Below are 23010 nucleotides of genomic sequence, written 5' to 3'. Positions count from 1 at the left end.
ACACCTCCTGGTCACATTAAGGCATGGGAATATGTTGATATGGTGAAAACAGGTTGATCTGGGCTCAAAATCTTCATTTGGCCCCTTGGTATCTGACCGGTGGCATTTGTCTTTCTCATATGCCACAACCTCCTTTGCTCCTGCCCACCTGTCCTCACATTTCCAGTGTTGTCATATAACTCATATTAATTGTATATATGTAGTTAAGTAGTTTCACAGTCTGCTGCCACTTGTTTTTAGCCCATTGAAGAATTGTCACCAACTCTGCCTTACTGAAGTAGTACATACAGTTTTCTGGCTGATAATTCGTTGGTTTTTCTTTTCTTTTTTTTTTTCTCTTTTTTTTGGGGGGGGGGGGTCGAGACAGGGTTTCTCTGTATAGCTCTGGCTGTCCTGGAACTCACTTTGTAAACCAGGCTGGCCTCGAACTCAGAAATCCGCCTGCCTCTGCCTCCCGAGTGCTGGGATTAAAGGAGTGTGCCACCATGCTCTGCATTTCTTTGGTTTTTCAATTTACCATCTTCTGTCTTTGGTTTTGACATAGCTTCACACTGTCTCTATTTTGTGTGTGTGTGTGTGTGTGTGTGGGGGGGGTGTCTGAGTTTCTACCCTGACTAGTTAGTTATATGACCAGCATTAATTTCCTTTTATTGGTATATCTAATTTCGAACATTAATAGTCAACTCAGGGGCACAGATTTATTATCGTTCTATATTCACTTCTTTGTACCCCATGTGAACAATGTCCTGTATCTTGTTCAGTATGAAAGAGCACATGAAATGGGTGTTTGAGAAATGACCCAGGAGCCTGCACTAGAATTGGAGCTAAGAAGCTGAGCAAGCCTTTTATTATTAAGTGAAGGGAATGGACATTACTGAGAGCAGGAACAAGAAAAGCAATATTGAGTGTTCTATAAACATTCCATTGTCTCTTACTGTGTAATACGAGAACCATCTGTTCTTGGAATCTTGGATGGGTCATATTCAAAATTTTATTCATAAGTGATGTAGAGCTATTAGGTTAGGATCCATGAGAAAGTAACTCACTTTTTTTTTTGCATTTTATACAAGATATACATCATGAAAAAAATCAATTAGTCAAATTAGTCTCTCACACAAGCACACACGTGCACACAGAGAGAGAGGGGAGAGAGAGAGAGAGAGAGAGAGAGAGAGAGAGAGAGAGAGAGAGAGAACTGAGTGAGGACCTGAGAAAACTAGGCCATGTCTCAAAGGGTCGAGAACAGTATCCTTTCCAGGGCCAGTACTTGTACTGGCTTTCTAAAGGAAGGGTTCATGTTTGGAATTGGTATTGGTAGGGGTTCTGTAAGACAAAGGCAAAGACATTGTTCCAAATAAAGTGAAGGAGGATCTGTGGTGGTGGTAGAGGTGGTTGTGTTGGTTCTGGTGCTGGTACTGGCATGTGTAGCCAACATAAATTAAAAGAAAAAAAAAAAGAATAGCAGTACAAAGAAGCCTGCTATGTTTTCCAACACTCAGGGAATGTCTTACAAAAGGCAGAATGTGCAACAAAAGGAAGACATCTGGACAAAACATAGCTGTTGAACTCATGAAGTTATTGTAGCTATAGTTATCTGCACAAGGCTTGCATAATATTGGGTCTACCAACATTTCATCATGGATAGACCAGGGACCTAGTAAACCCTAATCCTCTCTGAGGGAATATTGACAATTAATGTTTCCTGAGGCAAGGCATATGATTTTTTTTTCTGTGACATAAACACTGATAAGTTGCCTAGGGCCCAGCAAATAGCTTCCCACCCATGCTCATATAAGCAATTCTAATTAAACTCAGTGGATTCCCTGCATACACAAATGCCAGGAAAGTAGAAGAGGGACACAGAGAGGCAATATCTTGAGAAGGGTTCCAGCAAGAACAGGAAAGCAGGCAATAGTATAATGGGGACGAAAGTGACGTAAATGCACTTCTCAATCCAGACAAAACAGCTCATTCAGTATTCCATCCTCCCCATTTTTTTCAGTGTTGGGAATTGAATATAGGGCAGCATGTTTGCTAGACTAATGGTTTACCATTAATCCATGTCCCTCGCACATGGACCCCACTTTAGTTTTGAGATAAACTATGTAGACCAATCTGGCCTAGAGCTTATATTGATCCTCCTGCTTTAGCTTCCTGAATGTTAGGATTACTGACATGCACTATGATGCTCAGCTCCTTGTTCTCTTTCAAAATAACTTATTAGTTATAGCATGCATTTATTTATATGCATCAGCCTGATTCACTTATAGGCTACAAAATTTAAAGTCTTTCTTTCTGGAATCAAATTTTCAGGGTGAAATTCTGCTTCTTTATAAGGAGCCATAAATGCATTTTGAAAAAAATAAAAAACAGAATTTACTTTAATTTTCTTTTTTCTCAGTCAGCTGTATTCACAAGCAAGTATGAAGCATGTTTTCCTCAGTGATACTAGATTTCTTGTTATTAGGTATGCAGTGAATATATCCAAAATTGTCCATTCTCTTGGTTGTATGGAAGAGTGTGAGAGCATTTTTTCAGGGACTAGATATACTAATGAATCAGCTGAGAGCAGAGCTCTTTGCTTTCCAGAGTAGAAATGCATTCTCAGTCCTGAGGGAGTGGTGGCTTTCCTCTCTGTGTAAAGTCAAAAGGGGAAAATTACTGCAATGTACAGGCATCTTGCTAGAAAAGGACAAAATGATTGTGACTGTTCTTTGCGTGGACAGATTTATAATATTACCAGTAATTCTCCACACACACGGAGTAGTTACAGCAAATATTTGTGCTTTAGCTTTTGGTAAAATTGGTTGCATAGGGTGCTGTAAGAAAGCAGGATTTCCAGGTCCTCGCAAATCAGGCCTTAATATAAATGAATTTCACAGTGATAGAATATGCTTCTGGACTGTTCATCTTAACTGAGTACTTGTTATAGATGAACTCTGAATATTTATAAAATCAAAACTAATCAAGTACAACCCCCCCAAACCAAACCAAAGCACTCCTTGTATTTTCATACTAACACCAAATATCAGAGTCCCTGTGTCATATGCTTTTACTTTTCATAAGGATTTTGTAGTGAAAATGGTCAGTTGTTTTTCTTGGACTAAAAAATCTTGAATAGAATGTGACTTATTTCAGCAAACCATTTTCTGAATGCGTGGAATGTGTGTCTTTATTTGGGAAATGAATGTATTCAGCGTACCCTCGGGGGAGCGGAGTGCATTTCATAGCATACCACCAGGTAAAGAGTAAAAAAAAAAATATTTGATTATGCTAAGCTCCTAATCTTAAATTTCTCATATAGATCTTACAACCTTACTGGATTTAACAAATACACTCAATTAAAGAACTTTCCTAGGATTTTTTTATGAAGCAAGAACCTAATACTCTACTAGTTATCATAAAATGAGTTTGGTGGATGATTTTATGCAATAGCATCTAAAATTTATTTTTAGTTTCAGATGTGGACTTGAAAATAAATTAATCCCACAGAAATGTATTTGACAGCATGTATATTAAGTGGGTGTAACTATTGAAAGTGTGATTTTTCAAGTCAACATGAGTATTTTTGTTTTAATTGTATGTTTCAGTTTGTTTGGTTTGAATTCTCTTTTCTACCATTTTCTAGCTGTGTTGTTTTTGGCTAGAGAGTTAAGTGCTGTGCAAACTGTTTGCTCATTAACTAACATGAGCTATGCAAAGTGCTTAGTGTAATAGCAGACATGTAAGGATTTAGAAGTATTTTACTGAAGTATGGTAAATTGAAATTTTAAATGTTTATGAAACAGAAATTGCATTTGCATATTTTATTCTCCCTACAGAATATGGGGGTGGTGGTTAGTTTGCTGGATATTATATATAAACATGTTCTGAAGAAAAAATGAAAATTGCTAGTTATATTTGAAGCCCTAATTTAGGTAAGAACAGTAAAGCAGGTAATCTTAAGTTATTATTTTTAATACTTTCTGTGTTTTTATATCAAAATACAAATATTTATAAGGAGTTTCATTCATCCTACAAGGTTGTTGCCTTTTGCTCTACTTTTTACAAAGTCACCAAAGCGTCAGTGTTAAAAGCTTGCCAAATTCTGTAATGAATTTTTTTGTTTTTTTTTAAGCTCCTTTTTAAAAATGTTAATTTATTTTTTATACTTCATATTCCATTCCCCCCCACCCCCCCTAACTTCTCCACATCCCACACTTCCTCCCTACCCCACCCTGTCTCCATGTGGATGTCTCCACTCCCCACCCCACCTGACCTCTAAACTCCCGGGGCCTCCAGTCTCTTGAGGGTTAAGTGCATCATCTCTGAATGAACACAGACCCAGAAGTCCTCTACTGTATGTGTGTTGAGGGTCTCATATCAGCTGGTGTATGCTGTCCGGTTGGTGGTCCAGTGCTTGAGAGATCTCGGGGGTCCAGATTAATTGAGACTGCTGGTCTTCCTATAGGATTGCCCTTTGTCTCAGCTTCGTTTAGCCTTCCCTAATTCAACCATAGGGCCTAGCTGCTTCTGTCCATTGGTTGGGTGCAAATATCTGCACTGACTCTTTCAGCTGCTTGTTGGATCTTTTGGAGGGCAGTCAATTAACAAATGTTTATCATATAGACCTTTTCAAAGACCCATGCATGTTGAAGGAAATTGTATATTTGCCAAGAAACAAAGCAAAATAATTTTTAAGAAACTGATGATTATCAGGGACTCCATATATGTCTATGGTTAATTATACATAGGATACTTTAGATATATTTCAGCATCTTTAGTATCATCAGATCACCAGGTGATGCCTTAGAATGAGTCACTTCCTTAGTATACTTCTTAATGAAATATATTTTACTGTTATTATAAAACAAGCACACATAGACACACAGACACACAGACATGCACACACACAAATGTATATATTCATTCCAACCTCTCTCTTTTGGATATGTGGGTTCTTGTTGGAACATAAACAGATTTGGTGTACACTTGTGGCAATAAGGTGAGCACTTTTAAAAAGCATAATATAAAGTGAATATTTTTAATTCCTGCAATTTTATTTCCTCTAAGGTATTCATGATATTATTACTGATAAAATAAAAATTAAAAGGAAAAGTTTTGTTTACATAACACTTCAGTTTTTATACTAGGCATTAGAGTCTTTCTTTCCTTTTTATGGTGCTGGGATATGAGCCCAGGGTCTAGAGCATGGTAGACAAACTGCTCTACCACTGTGCTATACTGCTAACCCTGTGTACTGTATGTTTAATAAGGTTTCTCTTTGACCATTGCCACTTAAAAAAAAACTTGAATGAGATTAGATTTATTTCAGCAACTCACCACTGAATCAGGATCAACATGCCTAAGGCAGTAGTGTTTATAGAGAGAGTAAATGGTTTTCAGCTTGTCTAGCCTTTCAATGAGGTCATGATTCACTTTTGTCTTTTGGCAGACACAAAGAGATTTGGTTTAGAGAGTAAGAAAAGTTAAAGGTGTAAACGTCATTCACAAGAATTGATTTCACAAATAACCCTCCTCCACCAGGGACTGTTAGGTGAATGCATTGTGTCTAGAGGTATGAAGTTCAGTTGGCTCCATGAATTTTGAAAGTATCCAGGATTTATAGTTTTTAATTGAATTGCTATACAAATTCACTCCCACAGGGTTTTTGCTTAAGCAGGTGGTAGAAATATAGGCTTTCATCACCCAACATAGCATTTGACTCTCAGATGAGCTTCACCTTGGAAAATCTGCAAGACAAGAATGAGGAGCTGTTTTATAGCCAAAGTATATTGTAAGTGGTAGGTGTTGGCAACAGTATCCTTTGTTGATCCCTTGCTTTCACGCACATCTCCTGGATTGAGCTACTGATCTCAGTATGCTCTTATACAGAAAAACAGCATTGAAACATGCTGTTATTATCTCCAGGGCAAAGGGTAAGTTTGCTTACTGCTCATTATAAAAGATAACAAGTCTCTTACTTGGACTGTTTGTCCCCCTGTAGGACTGGAAAGAGGTCCAAGGAGACACTGATGTTCTCAGGAATTCTGTGTTTTCTTGTAGAACCTTAAAAATTATAACAGTCTTACCTGATAGCAAGCAGGATAAAGTTTCAGACCCTTCAGTGGTTTTGCCAGTAGTACCTATTTCTAGATATGCTATTTGTCTTGATAGTTGTTCTTATAACTATGTCAGTAATTACATTGCACAAATTTGCAAGTAAAGAAGTAAAGTGCCCAGACTTCTTTGTCTTTGTGTGTGTGTGTGTGTGTGTGTGTGTGTATAGCAATTCACTAACGTACTAACTTTTTGGACTCTTTGAGTCTGATCTTGTTTAACTAATTAGGCAATATGTGGCAGCTATTTTCAGCTGGACAGTTTGGAACTTGTTTTATTGACCTAAGTGTGGGAGTACACTCATGGTGCTTTCTGGAATGTCATCTGGGGCACTCTGTTCCGCTCAGGCCTCAGACTTGTCCCTTTGCCTATAGCAACTGAATTTGTTATCATAAGAACACAGTTTTCTGGTCTATTGAAATAAAGTCTTTCAATTGTCTTTGTAATGACAGCACCTCACAAATTGTCAATGAGGGATGGTAGAACTATACTGTAGCTAAAGTAGTCAAAAAATAGTATTTGGTATTTTATTTTTGTTTTACAGAAAAGTACTTCCTGCACAAATGAGTAGCTTTTTAAATATGAAGAATATGATAAAAGATTCACAACCAGTTTGTCTGTATTTAGTATTTATTTTCAGAGAAAAGCCTAGGGAGAGGAGAATTACTTTGGACATGCAGAGTATTCTTTTTCCTTCTCTGTGATAGGATCAAACAAATTCCAAGTTGGCTCTTGATTTGCTGTGTGGTTCTGGATGACCTTAAATGCCTGATCCTCTTACCTTTACCTCCAGTGATAGGCAAACCCACTGCCAACTGATGGACATCTTCAATCCATCTTTTTTGTTGTTGTTGTTGTTTGTGCATACCTTGGTGTGTGTGCATGCATGTGATTGTGTGTGTGTGTGTGTGTGTCTGTAACTAGATGAATAATAGATAATAGTTTCCCAACTCAGCCTGTACAGTATTGAAGAAGCACCAGAATAAAAAAATATAGATTGTTAAACATTCATCAATATATATTTTCCTGTGAAGATTTTTGGACAAGTAAAACAAAAAGTAAAAGAAATTGCAATGTCAAATGTTTGCATAAAGTTGCTTGAACTTATTTATCTTAAATAAGCTTTACCAGACAACCATTTCTAGTTGGGCAGCAGCTTCTAAACTATTCCATGTACAAAAAAAAAAAAAATATGTGTGTTAAAAAAGGTCTTTTTTTTTTTTAGACAAGGTTCTGTTATTTGTAATGCTGACCATGTGTCATACAAAGTCTGAAAGAAGTGCTTGCAAGTATTACCCAATTACCAAGTGTAAAAAGAAATTTGAGGTCTCTTGCTATTGGGGCCTTTGAGTGAATAGTAATTATTATTATTACTGGGGGGAGTTGTGGGGGGGTTGAGACAGTGTTTCTCTGTATAGCCCTGGCTGTCCTGGAACTCACTCTGTAGATCAGGCTAGCCTCGAACCCAGAAATCCGCCTGCCTCTGCCTCCCAAGTGCTGTGATTAAAGGCATGCGCCACCACTGCCTGGCGAATAGTAATTATTAAATACAAATATACTGAACTTTCAAAGTTGAACTGACAATCAGACAGGTCTGGGTATGCATGAGTTATCCTAACGTTTCCTCCTGAGGCTACTTTGGGATTACTGGGTGTTTCAGATGACCTGGTTAATTTGCAATTACTAGGCCACCCAGTGAAGGATGGATGGCTAGCAAAACATTGCCTTACAGACAAGCCAAAACCCAAACAATAACAAAATTTGTATTTGGAATTGTTATACATTTCTAAGAATTTGATCATGATGGCCAAAGATTATAATTTGCATTTGATGTTATTTATTTATTTTTAGAGTCAGTTAGCTGAGACACTCTGTCCTGATTTGATTGATGCAATTATCAATTGTTCAAATGTCTTTGAATCTTTTCTCTGTCTTGCCTCCCTTTTTTCTTACTTTCTACCATAATATCACCTTTGAAATGGAATGACTTAAAATACGTTTATTATATCGGGGCAGATTTTGTTCATGGGAAAAGCATTTATAGGGCAGAAAATGCACTGAGACAAATGTAAAACCATTTTTCTTTCCCTTTGGAAAAACAAAGGGCAGTGATGAACATTCTTTCAATGGAAAATAATTAAGAACTGCATTTCTGAGAACTTGCATGTGGCTCTGTATGGGTATTATTTGTATTTATATTATTCACAGAATGGTTTGGGGAACTTTTTGAGGTTAAGACAATGACTTTCTAACTCTTTGTTATTTCACAATATTTTCTGTTACCTCTTCTTCTCACTCATGAACATTGGTGGAATTTTACTGTGAACACAAGTAGCAAATTGCATTGGTAGGTTTTGAGGATTCAAGTTTAGGTTGACTTAGGAATTTGTTCTACTGCTCCTCACTTGTTTATGCAGGGAGTGGCAGTTCTTTTCCTTTGGGAGGAAATTGCCACATAATGTAGCCAATTTAAGAAAATATAGCAATTTTAAAATGTGTCTGGATATTTTTTTTCACCTGGTGATTAACTTTGAGGCTTAAGAATTGTTTTGTTTAACAAAAGTATTGTTTGACAATGTTTAACTTCCGGTCAGCTTTCTCATAGACTTTTATATTCTAACTTCCTTATGGAGAGTTGTTTAAACAATTTAACTTCTGATCTTTATAATTAGGAGTTTTGCTGCAATAGTATAAATACTTTAATCTTTCAACACTTTATAAAGAGAATTTGGTTTCCAAGTGACCCTTTAAACTTTTACTGGGCTTTTATTTCTCAGAGCCCAGTGATATGAGTGAGGAAAGTCACTAGACTTTGTGACTGCTCAGACATTTTCCCAGCATGTCACATATCATTTGCCTTATAGTTGCTTCCTAGCAACTGCATAGATTTCTTTTAATATCTTATATACTCCTGTGTAGTTTTTTGTATTGATACTAATAGCATCTTCTGAAAGGTTTCATTGGGTTGTGCATATAAACCTTACTATATTTGATTCCAAAGCTTGATTCCTTGTCTATACACTTTCATTCTCATAAAACCCCAGAAGGACTTTTTCTGTATTGTGACTTTGTTTCCTTTTTTTTTAAAAATTAGATATTTTCTTCATTTAAATTTCAAATACTATCCTGAAAGTCCCCTATACCCTCCCCAATCCCTGTTGCCCAACCCACCCACTCCTGCTTCCTGGCTCTGGCATTCCCCTGTATTGTGACTTTTAAGCTATGGCATCATTCATTATGTTTAGTACTTTGAGGGCAGAGATTCTCTCTATCTCTTAATATTCTTTATTTTATACACAGACACACACACACACACACACACACACACAATCTTACTTTCATTGGCTTATTAATTCCTTCACCATATATTTATAAAATACCTGCAGTGAGTTGATACTAAGTAACATGATGAGCAAAATAGGCAAGGTTTTAGCCATATGAGAACCTATAATTTATAGTCACGACCGTTTTCTAGCAGGTAATGCAATAGGCTTCTCTTATCTGTGATTTTCTGTGCAAAATTTCTGAGAGGTAGGTATTATTATTATTATTATTATTATTATTATTATTATTATTTTCAACAGATCATGAGTTTGAGACTCACAGGGTTAATCAGCTTGCTCAGCCATACACAATAGGTAGAAGTTCTCTGAGTTTCCAAGCCAAATCTGTTTGGTCCTGTATTGGTTTTCTGTGCTGTAGAGCAGATTATTGTAATTTTATCCATTTAAATCGACATCCATTTATTATAGTACAGTGCCTATGGGACAGAAGTCCTGGCATAGTTCAGCTGTATTCTCGGTAAAACTGCAGTCAAGATGTACTGACTTGTGAGTGGGAGGGTACACTAAGGCAGAATCTACTTTCATGCTATGTGGTGGTTGACAGAAGTCCTTGAGACTACAGGATTTGTTTGCTTCTTTGTAAACAAAGTAGACTCCTGTGTGAGTCTTGTAGAGAGCCTCATCTCTCACAACATAACAATGACATTCTATCAACATTGCCATATTCTCTTGAATATAAACAAGAAGTCCTACCACCCCCTCTGGTAGGGTTTCTGAGGAAGGAACACCTTAGAGTGTTTGTACCAAAGATTCATTGGTGCACAGCCTTACCTTTATAATATGTTACCACTAGAAAGGCCTTAATATATATGATGTATTTTACTTATGAAGCAATCTGTTTAAATTCTTGCTAGTCTTTTAAGAATATACCTTTTTTTTTCTTTTCACAGTTGGAATCACAAAAATATATAATTTCCTTGATTTTCCTCCCCATGTTGTAAATATTTTCCCTTGTTGCTACATAATCATACAGCACGTGCTTGTTTTCACTGTGCATGCAGTAGTCTTTCAAGTAATTACCTCACAAACATTTACGCAAGTCTGAATGGGTAAATATGCAGACAATTTTCAAATCTCCACTGTCAAAAGGAAACAAATAACAAACTCACCAGAATATATCACACACAATTTCTTCAGGCACATCATTTAGTTCTCTTTTGTTTATTTACTTAAAGCATCTGGACCTGAAATTACAAGATTAAAAACTATGAATGTTTCCATGGCTATTACCACACACTGGAAAAAAAGTTTCTGAGTTTACTTGACTTTGTCTGAATTAACAGCCTTCAGCACTAGCAACATACTTGATCATACTAATTAGGAACACTATGCTCACTGAAAATGAAGATGATGTCTCTGTGTGCTCTTTAATTCTCATGTTTGGCAGGGGAGGAGTAAGGGTTATTATGGTCTCTTTATGGCTATGCAACAGCTTTCAGAATCTGGTTCTACCCTGTAATGGAAAGGACCCTCTTAGGACTTAGTCTTATCGAGTTATTCCATATCTGGATTTTTTTTTTCCCTGGCCACAATAAGGTGTTTCTGTAGTGGGACAAAGCTAGTTTCCTGAGTCTCTTGGGAACTCTATTTGCTTCTTTCAGAGGAGGTAGAGTGAATGACTTTACTTATTCATATACATCATTTTGATGTTATATGCATACCCCCTGGCCACACATTTCATAATAGCCTGTCAATAGAAGAAGATGGCCAACTTATGTGACACACTGCAGTGTGGCTAATATTTGTCATTTAGTTAACACTAGCAAGCTTATTGCTTTTCTTATGATTCAGGAACTGATAGAGTTGATGGTTACAGCCTTCTTTTTTAAAAAAGGCATCTTGTGTGCTGCAGATTTTAGCTACCATATTTGGTTCTCGTATGCCTGCCCTGTGACTTCACATCAGCCTGTTTGAGGATTTGTGTTTTTGCTTATCCTTATATGGAAAGGCTGCCTGGTGACTCTGTCTGACCGGAATTAGAAGCCCTGTAGCATTAGCAGGAAGTGGTTTTAGGACACAGTTTCCTTACTGCTGGAATTTGTTATGCAAAGAGAAAGATGCGTTGGGAACATTTTGTTGCTCATAATGTTTCTTCTAAACATCCAAGTTCCTTTTATTCTACTCTAACGCTATTCTCTTAAAGAGGATTCAAATCTATACAGAAAACCATTGTACTGACTTCTTAATGACAGTGATTAAGGCAGGAGTGTGGGGGCTGAGATGAACAGATTTATTTCCAAAAATCTTAGCATGACACCAGTCTGACATTTTTGAATGGAAGATCCATAATGTTAGAATAGCACATGTACCAATTATTGAGCTCTGATAATTGCTGCTAACAGTGTGAAGGGTTTTTCTTTAAGGAGACTCCTAAAGTTTTGAGAGTAGCCTAGGGTGCCTGTTAACCCTATTTTCCTTGAAGAGCCATTTCCTGTAGCCTGGTGTACTGGCACTTTTGTGGAAGCATGTCATAATGCTTTTTGTTTTACACTTGCATTTGTCCGTGTACATGAAATGTACAGGCAGTATAATTCATACAACAGCCATTTCCTGTAATCACAAGCCACTAACACTGTGCTCTAAAATACTTAAGTTGTGGCGTGGTGGTGCATGTCTGTCATGCTAGCACTCAGAATGCTGAAGCAAGAGTTTATAAGTTGGAGGTCATTGTGGACCATGTAGTGAGACCCTAGTTCAAAAAAAAATGTTGTAAGGGATAGGAATGTGATTCAGTGATAGAATACTTGCTTGTGGTATATGAGGCCTTGAGCTTGATTGCAAAACAAGAGCAACAGCAACAAAAAAATCTTAAGGGGATGGGAAAAATGTTGCAATTACATTACATTCTCAAAAATAAACAAAAATGATACTAAAAAAAATAATCTCCAGGTTTTCTTGCTGCTACTTTAGACCAGGCTTTGAAATGGAGACTGATACACAAAATTATTATGAGCCACATCTGCGCTCAAGAGAGCTTCAGTAAGTCAACAGATGATCTAATTAGCAGGAGGCATCAAGCATGGCAGTACCTTATTTGTTATTCTGTATACTTCGTTTTTTAATGGTGATTTTTACTCTGGCAGAGATTGGACAAATAAGTAATTTGGAACAAGTTCCCTAATCCATCTGAGCATTAGTTTCTTTTTCAGAGTGTCTGGAATGAAAATAATAGCAGCTGCTTCAGAAGATTATTGTGAGAATAAAATAAAATAAACATGTAAAGAGCTTATCACAGTGCCTGGTTCATAGGAAATGCTTTATAAATAATAATTATCACATTATATTTTACAACGAGATCACACATGGTGTAATGCAAAAGGGACCTGATGCATATAGCTTATTGCTAACCAATTCAGCATATCTATTCTTTTTCCTTATTATTCTAGCATTAATTCATCTACTTGCCTGCAGCAGAATTATGCCAGACTTTGATTAAGGGCTGCTTAGATGTAATCATTAAAAATCATGGATTAGTTTAGAATTTATATTTTATAATTATAATTTTCAAATTCCTTCAGATCATAATACTGCTATTGTTATTTTTAATGTCTAGAATCATTGAGGCCTAGATTGTATTGAAGAGTTACATTTTCAATGAACTGGTAACCCCATAACATTACCAGGTAGAGTCAAATATTGAACCTTTTTTACTGGGAGAGAATCCTGAGTTGGAAGTGGCTGTTTCAGATGTCTTTGGTTTTTTTTTGTTGTTGTTGTTGTTGTGTTTTTGTTGTTGTTGTTGTTTTTTCTTTGAATGCTGTGGAAATTTGTTCATTTGTGCACATGCTCATTTGGAAAATAAGATGAAACCATACTTTGTTACATAGAATTCACAATTAACAAGAACACATCAAAACATTGCCTTGGAAATAGTGTCTCTCACTATGCTGCCCAGGTCTCAGGTCCTAGGCTCATGTGATTGTCATCCTCTCACAAGGACCTGGAAATAGACGTGTAGCCACTGTGCCAGGGAGTATTACTTCTTAAAAGATTTTGTCAGTGTTATATAGATTGCTTTCTATATCATTTGTTTGATTGTTTAATGTGTGTGTGTGTGTGTGTGTGTGTGTGTGTGTGTGTGAATGCCAGAGGATAAGTTATGAAGGTTGATTTTCTCTCTCTACTGTGTGAAGATAGCCAGCTCAGGTTGTCTGGTTTGGCTGCAGGTGTCTACCCAATGAGCCATATTATTGGACTAAAAATTTCTTAAAGAAAACAAAAATAGAAGGTAAAATGAAAGAAGGCAGGCAAATGTAGTGAAATAATGTAAGATTTGCTATTAAAGGATATCTAAATTTGAATTTTAGTCTCGTCATATATTGGTTTTGTGACTTTGGGTATATTTCATTACTCACTATGAGTCTTGGTAATCTAATCCATAACATGAAAATCAAGCTTCCTACCCTACAGGATATTTTGAATAGGAAGTGGACATGAAGCAATAACTATAATGTTAGTTAACTTTCTCTTCATTGCCATCCATCTACAGGGATAACTAATAGTGGTATAAATAAGAAGCCAAATCTTTTTTCCAGCTGTTTACCTATTTTTTTCCTTATCTATGTGTATGGCTATTTTGACTGCATCTGTATGTGCACAATGTGACTACTTGGTACCTGTGGGATCTAGAAAAAGGTGTTGGATCTCCACATGGAACTGGAGTTACTTGTGACTGAGTCACCATTGTCTGTGTTTGTGTTTGCATGTGTGTGAATGCAGTGCTGGGAAGTAAATTTGGGACCTCTGTAAGAGCAGCAAGTGCTCTTAACTGCTGAGCCAGTTCTCTAACTCCTCCTAGTCCTCTTAAAATAGCTGCAATTAGAAATCTGGTAAATTGGGAAATAATAGCAGTGAACTCTTTCTGATAGCCCAAAGTTTCTCTCTAATTCAGGTAAACTCACAGCTTGCTTGCATTTATTTATTTATTTATTTATTTATTTATTTATTTATTTATTTATTTATTTATTTATTTAATTTATCTATCTATCTATCTATCTATCTATCTATCTATCTATCTATCTATCTATCTATCTATCTCTATTTTTACCTAGACAAGCGGTCTCCCTGTTATTGAATATGTTAACTTTTAGGTACTTTATAGAACTCTGATGATGTATATAAAGGTACAAACTATTCATCAGCTTTGTTCTAGGATTCACAAGTGTTATTTTGGAAATTGTAAGGATGGAGGAAAATCTGTATGCAAACATTGATTATTTCCATTACTTCTGTGTACAAGAAGTTTTGCTAGAAGGATGTTTGTGGGCCTAAATGAAATGTAATTTAAGTACCAATCACTCTAATATGATACTTCACATGTTTAGTCCAAGGATTTTTCAAAAAGATATGTTTTCCAAATAAAATTGAATTATGACTTCTGGCGCTCCGCCTAATGTTTAGCTACGAGACTCTGGTTCTGTTTCCATCAGTTGCTGGATTAAGTTTCTCTGGTCTTTCTGAAGACAGTTATGCTAGGCTCTGGTCCCAGAATACTCTACAGGCAGGACAAACTGTATATAGGTCGAAGGTTCTGTGGCCTCTGCAGGCAGGATGAATTGTAGGTCAAAGGTTGTGTAGTTAGGTTGGTGTCCCAATCCCTCCTCTTGAGGCCTTGCCTGGTTACAGAATATGGCCAGTTCAGGTGCTCCCTATTACTAGGAGAGTTTCCTAGGGTTACTCTCATAGATTCTATAGTTTCTATAGATTCTGTAGAGTTTCTACCTCACCCTGGAATACCCCCCACTTCCAGTCATTTCTCCTGGTGTTTTCTCCCTCTCCCAAACCTGATCATTCCTGTTTCCAACACCACCTGCCCTCAGACCACCCTGAAGAGCTATTCTGTTTCCCCTTCCTAGGGAGATCCTTGTACCCTGTCTTCAGCCCTCCTCATTACTTTGCCTCTTTGGATCTGTGGACAGTAGCATGATTGTCTTTTGCTTTACAACTGATATCCACTTATAAGTGAGTCAGGGACACCATGAGATCATGGGGCACTGAATCAACTGACTAGGATTCAGGGGAACTCTCAGACATCAGGAATCCTGTAGGGATTTGACCCTAGCTTCTCTGCATATATGTTATGGCTGAGTAGCTCAGTGTTCTTGTAGGTAGCTTAACAGTAGGAGCAGGGGCTGTGCCTGACTCTTTGGCCTACTTGTGGGAACCTTTACGTCTTACTGGGTTGCCTTGTCCAGACTTGATGTGATGGTACGTGCCCAGTCTTATTGTGACTTGTAATACTGTGTTTGGTTGATTTCCCTGGAGGGCTTGCTCTTTTCTGAGGGAAGGTAGAGGGCACTAGATCTTGGGGAGAGGCTGGAGGGCAGGGGGAGGAAGGGGAACTGGTGTGGATGTAATATATAAGAATAAAAATATTGTATTATGAGAAAGCCACAGTATTTGTCCCCAAAGATGGATGTATATTACTTTTCAGCAATCTCTCACATATTGCTGTTTCTCAAATTTCCCAGAATCTCTAACTAAGAAGTACTGTCAGATTTTTACTATGAAGTTGGAATTTTACTGACTCCCAAACACACAGTGTAGAAAGGGAAAATGATTTACTTCCAAATACACAGTGTGGAGAAGGAAAATGTAGTGAAGAAACCTCACTCATACTCCATTTACCAAGTAATCCAGGTTAATGTCATCTTAGTGAGTTAGGTCCCTATCAGGTGTTCTCTGGTATGATAGGATGAAAAAGTTATTTATATTTTATACTCTTGTCCCCCAAATTCATAATCCCAGTCTAATCATAAGAGAAAAATTAGATAAGTCTGGCTGAAGAGGCATTACCATATATCTGACCAGTACACTTCAAATTGCCAAAATCACAGAGAAAAAGGATCTGAGTAACTCACACACCAAAAGAAACTAAGGAGACATGATGACTAAATATCTGGAGGGGAACAGAAAATGGCATTAAAGGAAGAAGCGGTGAAATGCTAATAGTCTGGGGTTTAATTGATAGTGTTGCGCTGATGTAGGCTTCTTAATGGCAGGTGTACTTCTTTGAGGTAAGATGTCAATAATAGGTGGACAGGGTAACATATATGGCAACTGTACTTTTATGAATTTAAGATAATTCCATAAGTAACTTTGGTTTAAATTAAAAACCCAAAACAAATAGTTTGATTGTCCCAAACTTAAAGCAAAAATATAGTAGATAATTAAATACTTAATACTAACTTTGTTACGAGACCTATGCACATCTGCTACATATGTGTGTGTGTGTGGGGGCGGGGTAGCTCCAGCACGTGTATGCTCTTTGGTTGGTGGTTCAGTCTCTGAGAGCCCCAAGGATCCATGTTGGTTGACTCTGTTGATCTTCCTGTGGAGTTCCCATCCCCTTTGGGGCTGCAATCCTTCTTCCAACTCTTCCATAAGAGTCCCCAAGCTCCATCCACTATTTGGCTATGGGTCTCTGCATCTGTCTCAGTCAGCTAATAGGAGGAGCCTCTCAGAGGACAGCCTTGATAGGCTTGCTTGCTTCCTGTCTGCAAGCATAAAAGATTATCAATAATAGTTCTAGTGTCGGAATGGTGGTTGCTCATGGGATGGGTCTCTATCCCCTATCCCTACTTTTCTTGTAGACAGAATAAATTTGGGGTGGAAAGTTTTGTGGGTGTGATGAAGCTTTGTTTTTTACATCGGAACCTTCTAAAGAAGAAACTGTGTCAATCTTTTTTAAAAAAGAAACTCAACCCTTGACATACAGATAAAGTTACTAGTAAATATCTCTGATTGTACATACTGATACCAGGCAAGGACACTGTATTGACTCAGCACAGTGTTTTCAACATAAAGAACATCCAATAAGGCAGGAGAGGCCTCAAAGGGCTATTTATTTTAGATGGCCTCTGATCTTTGTCTACACAAACACGATGGTGATAGTCTGCTAAGACTGAATATGATTGTTATTATTGAAATTCTAGGTTCTGGAAAGTACCACATTTATATCTACTCATATCTGGAAATAGTCTAAGCATTTACAAATTACTTGATATATTTCATGTTGACTGAACTCCCCTACTCTGAAATAGGTTGAAAGTCACTGACTTGAGACTTCCCTCATGCATATTAGTATACTAGATGCTTATATGTACTGCCTCAGTGATGTTTTCCAAATTTTCTATTTAGAGAGGAAAGTTTAATTGTGTATACCAATGAAGAAATAGTAATATTAGAAAAATTAATGTTGTGGTACATTTTACTGGATTATAATTGATCTTTTTGAAAGGACTTTTAGTATTGAATCCAAATAGGTACCAGAAATTCCTGTTTTTACTGGAGTTGAGAGTTGTATTATTTAAAGTGAATTATGTAGCCCTAACCAGAAGTAATCTGGATGAAAATAGAACCCCTGTGCCTGCGCACAGTGGTAGAGGAGGGAAGTATGAATTTAAAGTTCCTTTTTCACATTTTTGATTGCCATTGTGTGGACTACGTCTTTATAATATATTTTACTTTGTTTTGTTTTAAATGTTTCTGCCATATGTGTCCTTTGAGTATGACTCCATTTAAAAGGATTTTTTTCTTTCATATTTTCTATATAGTTCAGATATGTTATGAAGAAGCTTTAACCTTAATTATATGAACATAGGTATGTGAAACCAGGTACTCAGATAAATGCATTTCATAGGAAGATCCTAGGAAGTACTAACTTTACTACTACTGAAGCTCTCTGACCTGGATAAGGTCAGAGCTTGATAAGGAGAACAGTATGCAATCTACTAATAATCTAATGAGGTAGCACCGACATGTGAACGGTGTCCTAATTCTGCATATTATGAGCTAATGAGAAATACAGATTATATTACAAACTTAGTATACATACAGGCTTAGCTCTTTTACAGTATAGATTTTGGTCTGAACCATAAAATGGAGACATTGCTACTGATTATGATGCTTGAATTAATCATATTTTGTAGACTTTGTAATATGCATGAGCTAGAATTATATCAGCATCATTAGATATTGAGCCTTTAGTGCAAAAAGGAGAGTTAGATAAAAAGAGCCTTCAGGCTCTTCACTTGTGAGACATCATCAAAACAGTAATAGGGGGAAAATGTATCTTTTGCACTGCAGATTTAATCTGTGTCTAAATTCATGTTTGCTGGTTCTTAAACACTGATTTTGTTAAATTTTAAAAATAAAAACCTTTTGTCTAGGAGCTCTGATTTAAATTTCTATCACTAGAATTGAATGGTAAATTATTTAGACCTCCAGTAAAAAGCTTCTTAGATTAAAGAAAGCTTGGTTATTTTTCTTTATTTTTGAGATTGTAATTGACATCTCTTCCTTCCCTGTTCTCCCTCTAAACACACCCATGCCCAGCCTCCTCTGCTCTCCTTCAAAATCATGGCCTCTTTTTCCATCAGTTGTTATTGCATGCCTGTATGTATTTGAATAAACATATATTCCTTAAAAGAACCTGTTGAGTCCAAACAAAGAAGAAAAAGAAAACCAATAAGTGCTATTTGCTTATCAGTATCATCCCTGCCCCCTTCTCTTGGCTCCTAGATTAAGAAGAAACAGCAAGATGTGCTTTGTTTCTTAGAAGCCAACAAAATAGGATTTGAAGAAAAAGATATTGCAGCTAATGAAGAGAATCGGAAGTGGATGAGAGAAAATGTACCTGAAGACAGTCGACCATCCACAGGGTACCCCTTGCCACCTCAGATTTTCAATGAATGCCAGTACCGTGGGGTAAGGAAGCAATTTCAATTCTTGTGTTTTTTTTTTTTTTTAAATAGATTGTCTCAAAGGAACTTACACCTTTCATCTTCACCTCCAAGCCTAGTCATTTCTTCTGTACAGTTATTTGCCCTCTGCATGCACCATAGGCAGCTACATAGTATTTTGTTCTCTAGGATCAACATTCAAATGAATAAGCAAAACATGCAGATGGCTTTATATATCTTCATTTTGGGTCCAACCACATCAAAACAGGTAACTATGCCTGACTGTTAGCTATCATCTGGACTCTCCCTTTCCTGGCTCCTGGAATGTAGTTTTGCCACTGGGAGTTCCTCTGCTGTGGGGCTTCCTCTTTGATGAGAGCCCTGTTCTCCCCTCTTTCTCAATCTAACCAAGACTGGCCTCAGATTCCGATGTTGCTGAATATTTTGCTTCACATATTCTCTAGGTTCATCCATGTCACAGACAACAGAATTTTATTTTAAAGGCTGAATAGTGTTTTACTATATACACATACAGAATTTTCCTTTTTCCTTCATCCATTGCAGGACACAAGCTGATTTCATATATTGCCTGTTGTGACTAGTGTTGCAGAAATATCTGATTGTAGCAATCTCGGTGACAGACTGATTTCATTCTTTCTTTGCTTTCTTAAAAACCAGGGTTCTCTATAAACAGACTAATTTGGCCTTAAACTCAGGCAATTCTTTTGCCTCCAGTATGAGTGTTAGGACTACCAGTGTAAGAAGACCTATACCCAAAATGACCTCATTTCCTTTGTATATGTGCTACAAAGGGAGATTGCTGGCTCATGGGATATTGCTGCTGCTGTGCTTCCTCTTCTTCCTCCTCTTTTCCTTCTTCTTCTCCTACTCCTCCTTTTCCTTCTCCTCCCCTCCCCCTCCTTCTCCCTCCTCCCTCTTCTCCCTCCTCCTCTTCCTCCTCCTCCTCCTCCTTCTTTCTTTTGGTTTTTCGAGGCAGGTTTTCTCTGTATAGCCCTGGTTGTCCTGGAACTCACTTTGCACACCAGGCTGTCCTTGATCTGCCTGCCTCTGCCTCCCAAGTGCTGGGATTAAAGGCATGTGTCACTACTGCCTGGCCTCCTCCTCCTCCTCCTCCTCCTCCTTTGTCTTTGTCTTCTTCTTCTTCTTTTAAGACAGGGTCTCTGTATTTAGTCCTGACTGTCCCAGAGCTTGCTGTATAGATCAGGCTGGCTTAAGGTAGTTCTTTTTTAATGGTTTGGGGAGCCTCTGTATTTCATTTTCCATGATAGTTGTATTAATTTACATTCATATGCAATAGTGCGGAAGGTTTTACTTCCTCTACATCTTTTTCAATACTCATTCCATTTTTGTCCTTTTGAAAAACCACATTTTTGCATGGTTAAAGGTATCTTCCCGTGGTTTTAATTTATAACTCCTCAATAATTCATTATGATGGATATTTTTCATAAGCCTATTGGCCTTTGTACATATTCATTTGAGGCAGGTCTCATTAGGATATTTCAGTCCATTTTTTAGTTGGGTTAACTTGAATTTGTATATTTTAGTTTTTGTCATTTTTCCTTAAAATGTAATTACATTTTGTAAGTTTAAGGTTTAAAATTTTAGTGTATGGTAGCGACTCTTTCTGGCATGCATTTTTGTCTGAATTTTAACACATGCATTGGTTTGTGAAACTAGTGCTACAATAAAAATTCAGAGTCATCTCTGAAACTTTTATGTGTATGCTATTCCTACTCCTAGTCCGTGGCCAACACTAATCTTATCATCATGAGTATAATTTTGTCCTTTTGGTAAGGTCATATAAATGGATTCATACAGTATGAAATCTTTTGATGCTGTCTTCTTTCGATGAATTGGATGTGTTTGAGGTCTAGTTGTTTTCTGTTTAAATACTTTTTCACCTCATATAGTTGGGTGGCAGTAAATCATTATAAATTGGTAGACATTTTCATTGTTTCTAAATCTGAGCCATTGTAATTATAAGTGCTTTCTGTATTTGTTTCTTGATTTTTGTATAGCAGTAATTCTCATTGCTCAGGCATAAATCCCAGGGATGTGTTTACTGCTTAACACAGTGATTGTATTTTTAATTTGTAAAGAATATGGAATTTTTCTGAATTGACTGTGTCCTTTTGCATAGGTTCCTGGTACTCAATCTTTCCTTTCAGCTCCTGATATTGTCAAAAGTTTTGTGTCTGTTTGCTTTTTCGTATGTTACTGCATATTTCATTCAGTATTGTATATACAATAGACAAGGCTAGAGCCCTGAACTACTTCTCAGACCTATTGTTGGCCTTTTAAACCAATCCTAAATAGCTTGGTATTTTGGTAGCTTCTGGTCATTATAATGTTTTTATGTAATGGTCAAAATTATGATATTAACACATTTATCTCCTTATTTGACATCCTTCTATTCTCTTTAAGTATCTGTTTAGTCAGTATCACTTTTAATTTTGTTTTATTATTATTATCTCATGATTTTTATGCATTTTAGGAATGAATTCTTTGCTACTTACACGTTTTGGAATTCTTTTCTTCCATGCTGCAGGTCATCTTTTGATTCTCTTAACATTGAGTTTCTAAAAGCAAAATGGTTTAAGTTCAGACTATAAGGAATGTGAGGGAAAGACAGTACTATATGTTTTTGTTTATTTTATTTTATTTTATCTTTCTTATTGTTTTATTTACTGCCTCCTTTCCTTATACATATCTAGAAATCACACTGTAATCAAGGCCACATACAGAAAATAGACATTTAACTATGTTTGCTGTTGATTACAAGTTACAATTGTAGACAAGTCCACTTGTAACTTTTGGAGTAGGCTTAGTGGCTTAGGGTGGCAGTAATGTTAAGTTGAACCAAATTCAGACATGTCAGGATTCTCTTGTATACTCAGGGTTAAAGCTTTCTCTGCTCAAATTTCAAGAACACTGTACTCTCTTTGCAAACACAGTATAGCCCCACTGTTCTGGCCTTAAGTAGCTAATATTGGTTTCAGGCTGAGGAAATCACTATTAAATTCAGTAAGGGAGAGAACTATGGCGAATTGGAATGAGCCTCCCACTAAAAAGAAGCAATCTACTGCTGAGAAATGCTTGCTTTGAGTAGTGGAGGAAGATGTAAGCATCTGTAACTCCTTTTGATGTGCAATAAACCATCTGGCATTTTCAACTTATCTTCTAGTACACATTAAATAGTATCCAAATGCCATTTCTCTCTTCCTCCATCCTTTTCTCTTCATATTTATTTTGTTGTTGATTTTTCTCGACAATATAACAGTTTCCCCTCCCCAAACTCCTCCCATAACTTCTCCATTTCCTCACCTACCCAATTCTCTACCTTTTCTTGCTCTCTATTGTTAGAAAACCTTTAAGAAGACAGTCAAGTAAAATGCAATATGATGAAAGCAAACCAACCATCAAAGGAAAAAACAGACAAGGAAAAATACAGTCAAAAAGGAAGCACAAAAACACATATAGCTTCAGAGATACACACACTCACACACATGGAAATCTCATAAAAACACAAAACCAGAAGCAATTACAAAATAAATTTACTGATATTTTTGGAGGTTTAATTAAATTTTTTTATTTATTTGTTTATTTATTGTCCAATAATGCTTTGTCTGGGCTTCTTTTTATTTTCTTTTTTAAATCTCACTCTCTTTATTTTAAATTAAGATGAGTACAAACCAACTGAGATTTTGCAGGCTGGCGATAAAAACATTTTTCAATGGCCCACCAACCATTTCTGCTTGGAGCTGCATAACAGGGTTTTTGTTTTGTTTAGTTGTTTTTTTGTTTTTGTTTTTTGAGATAGTATTTTCCTGTGAAGCATAGTCTGGCATGGAGCTAGTGATCCT

The 23010-nt window shown here is 36.7% G+C and overlaps 1 protein-coding gene across 1 annotated transcript in view; it reads left to right on the top strand.

The window, feature by feature from the left end:
* Sh3bgrl (SH3 domain binding glutamate rich protein like) overlaps window positions 1-23010 on the top strand; it is a 69003-nt gene that overhangs the window by 38355 nt on the left and 7638 nt on the right. The window contains exon 2 of the mRNA XM_021153744.3: window positions 18966-19151. Coding sequence (XP_021009403.1) covers window positions 18966-19151 — 186 coding nt within the window. The remainder of the gene's footprint in view (window positions 1-18965; window positions 19152-23010) is intronic.

Source organism: Mus caroli, unplaced genomic scaffold, assembly GCF_978045245.1.
Source record: "Mus caroli unplaced genomic scaffold, Mus_caroli_1 scaffold_5, whole genome shotgun sequence".
Lineage (NCBI taxonomy): Eukaryota > Metazoa > Chordata > Mammalia > Rodentia > Muridae > Mus > Mus caroli.
Note: the sequence above shows the minus strand (reverse complement) of the source record. Positions and strands in the feature narration are given on the sequence as shown.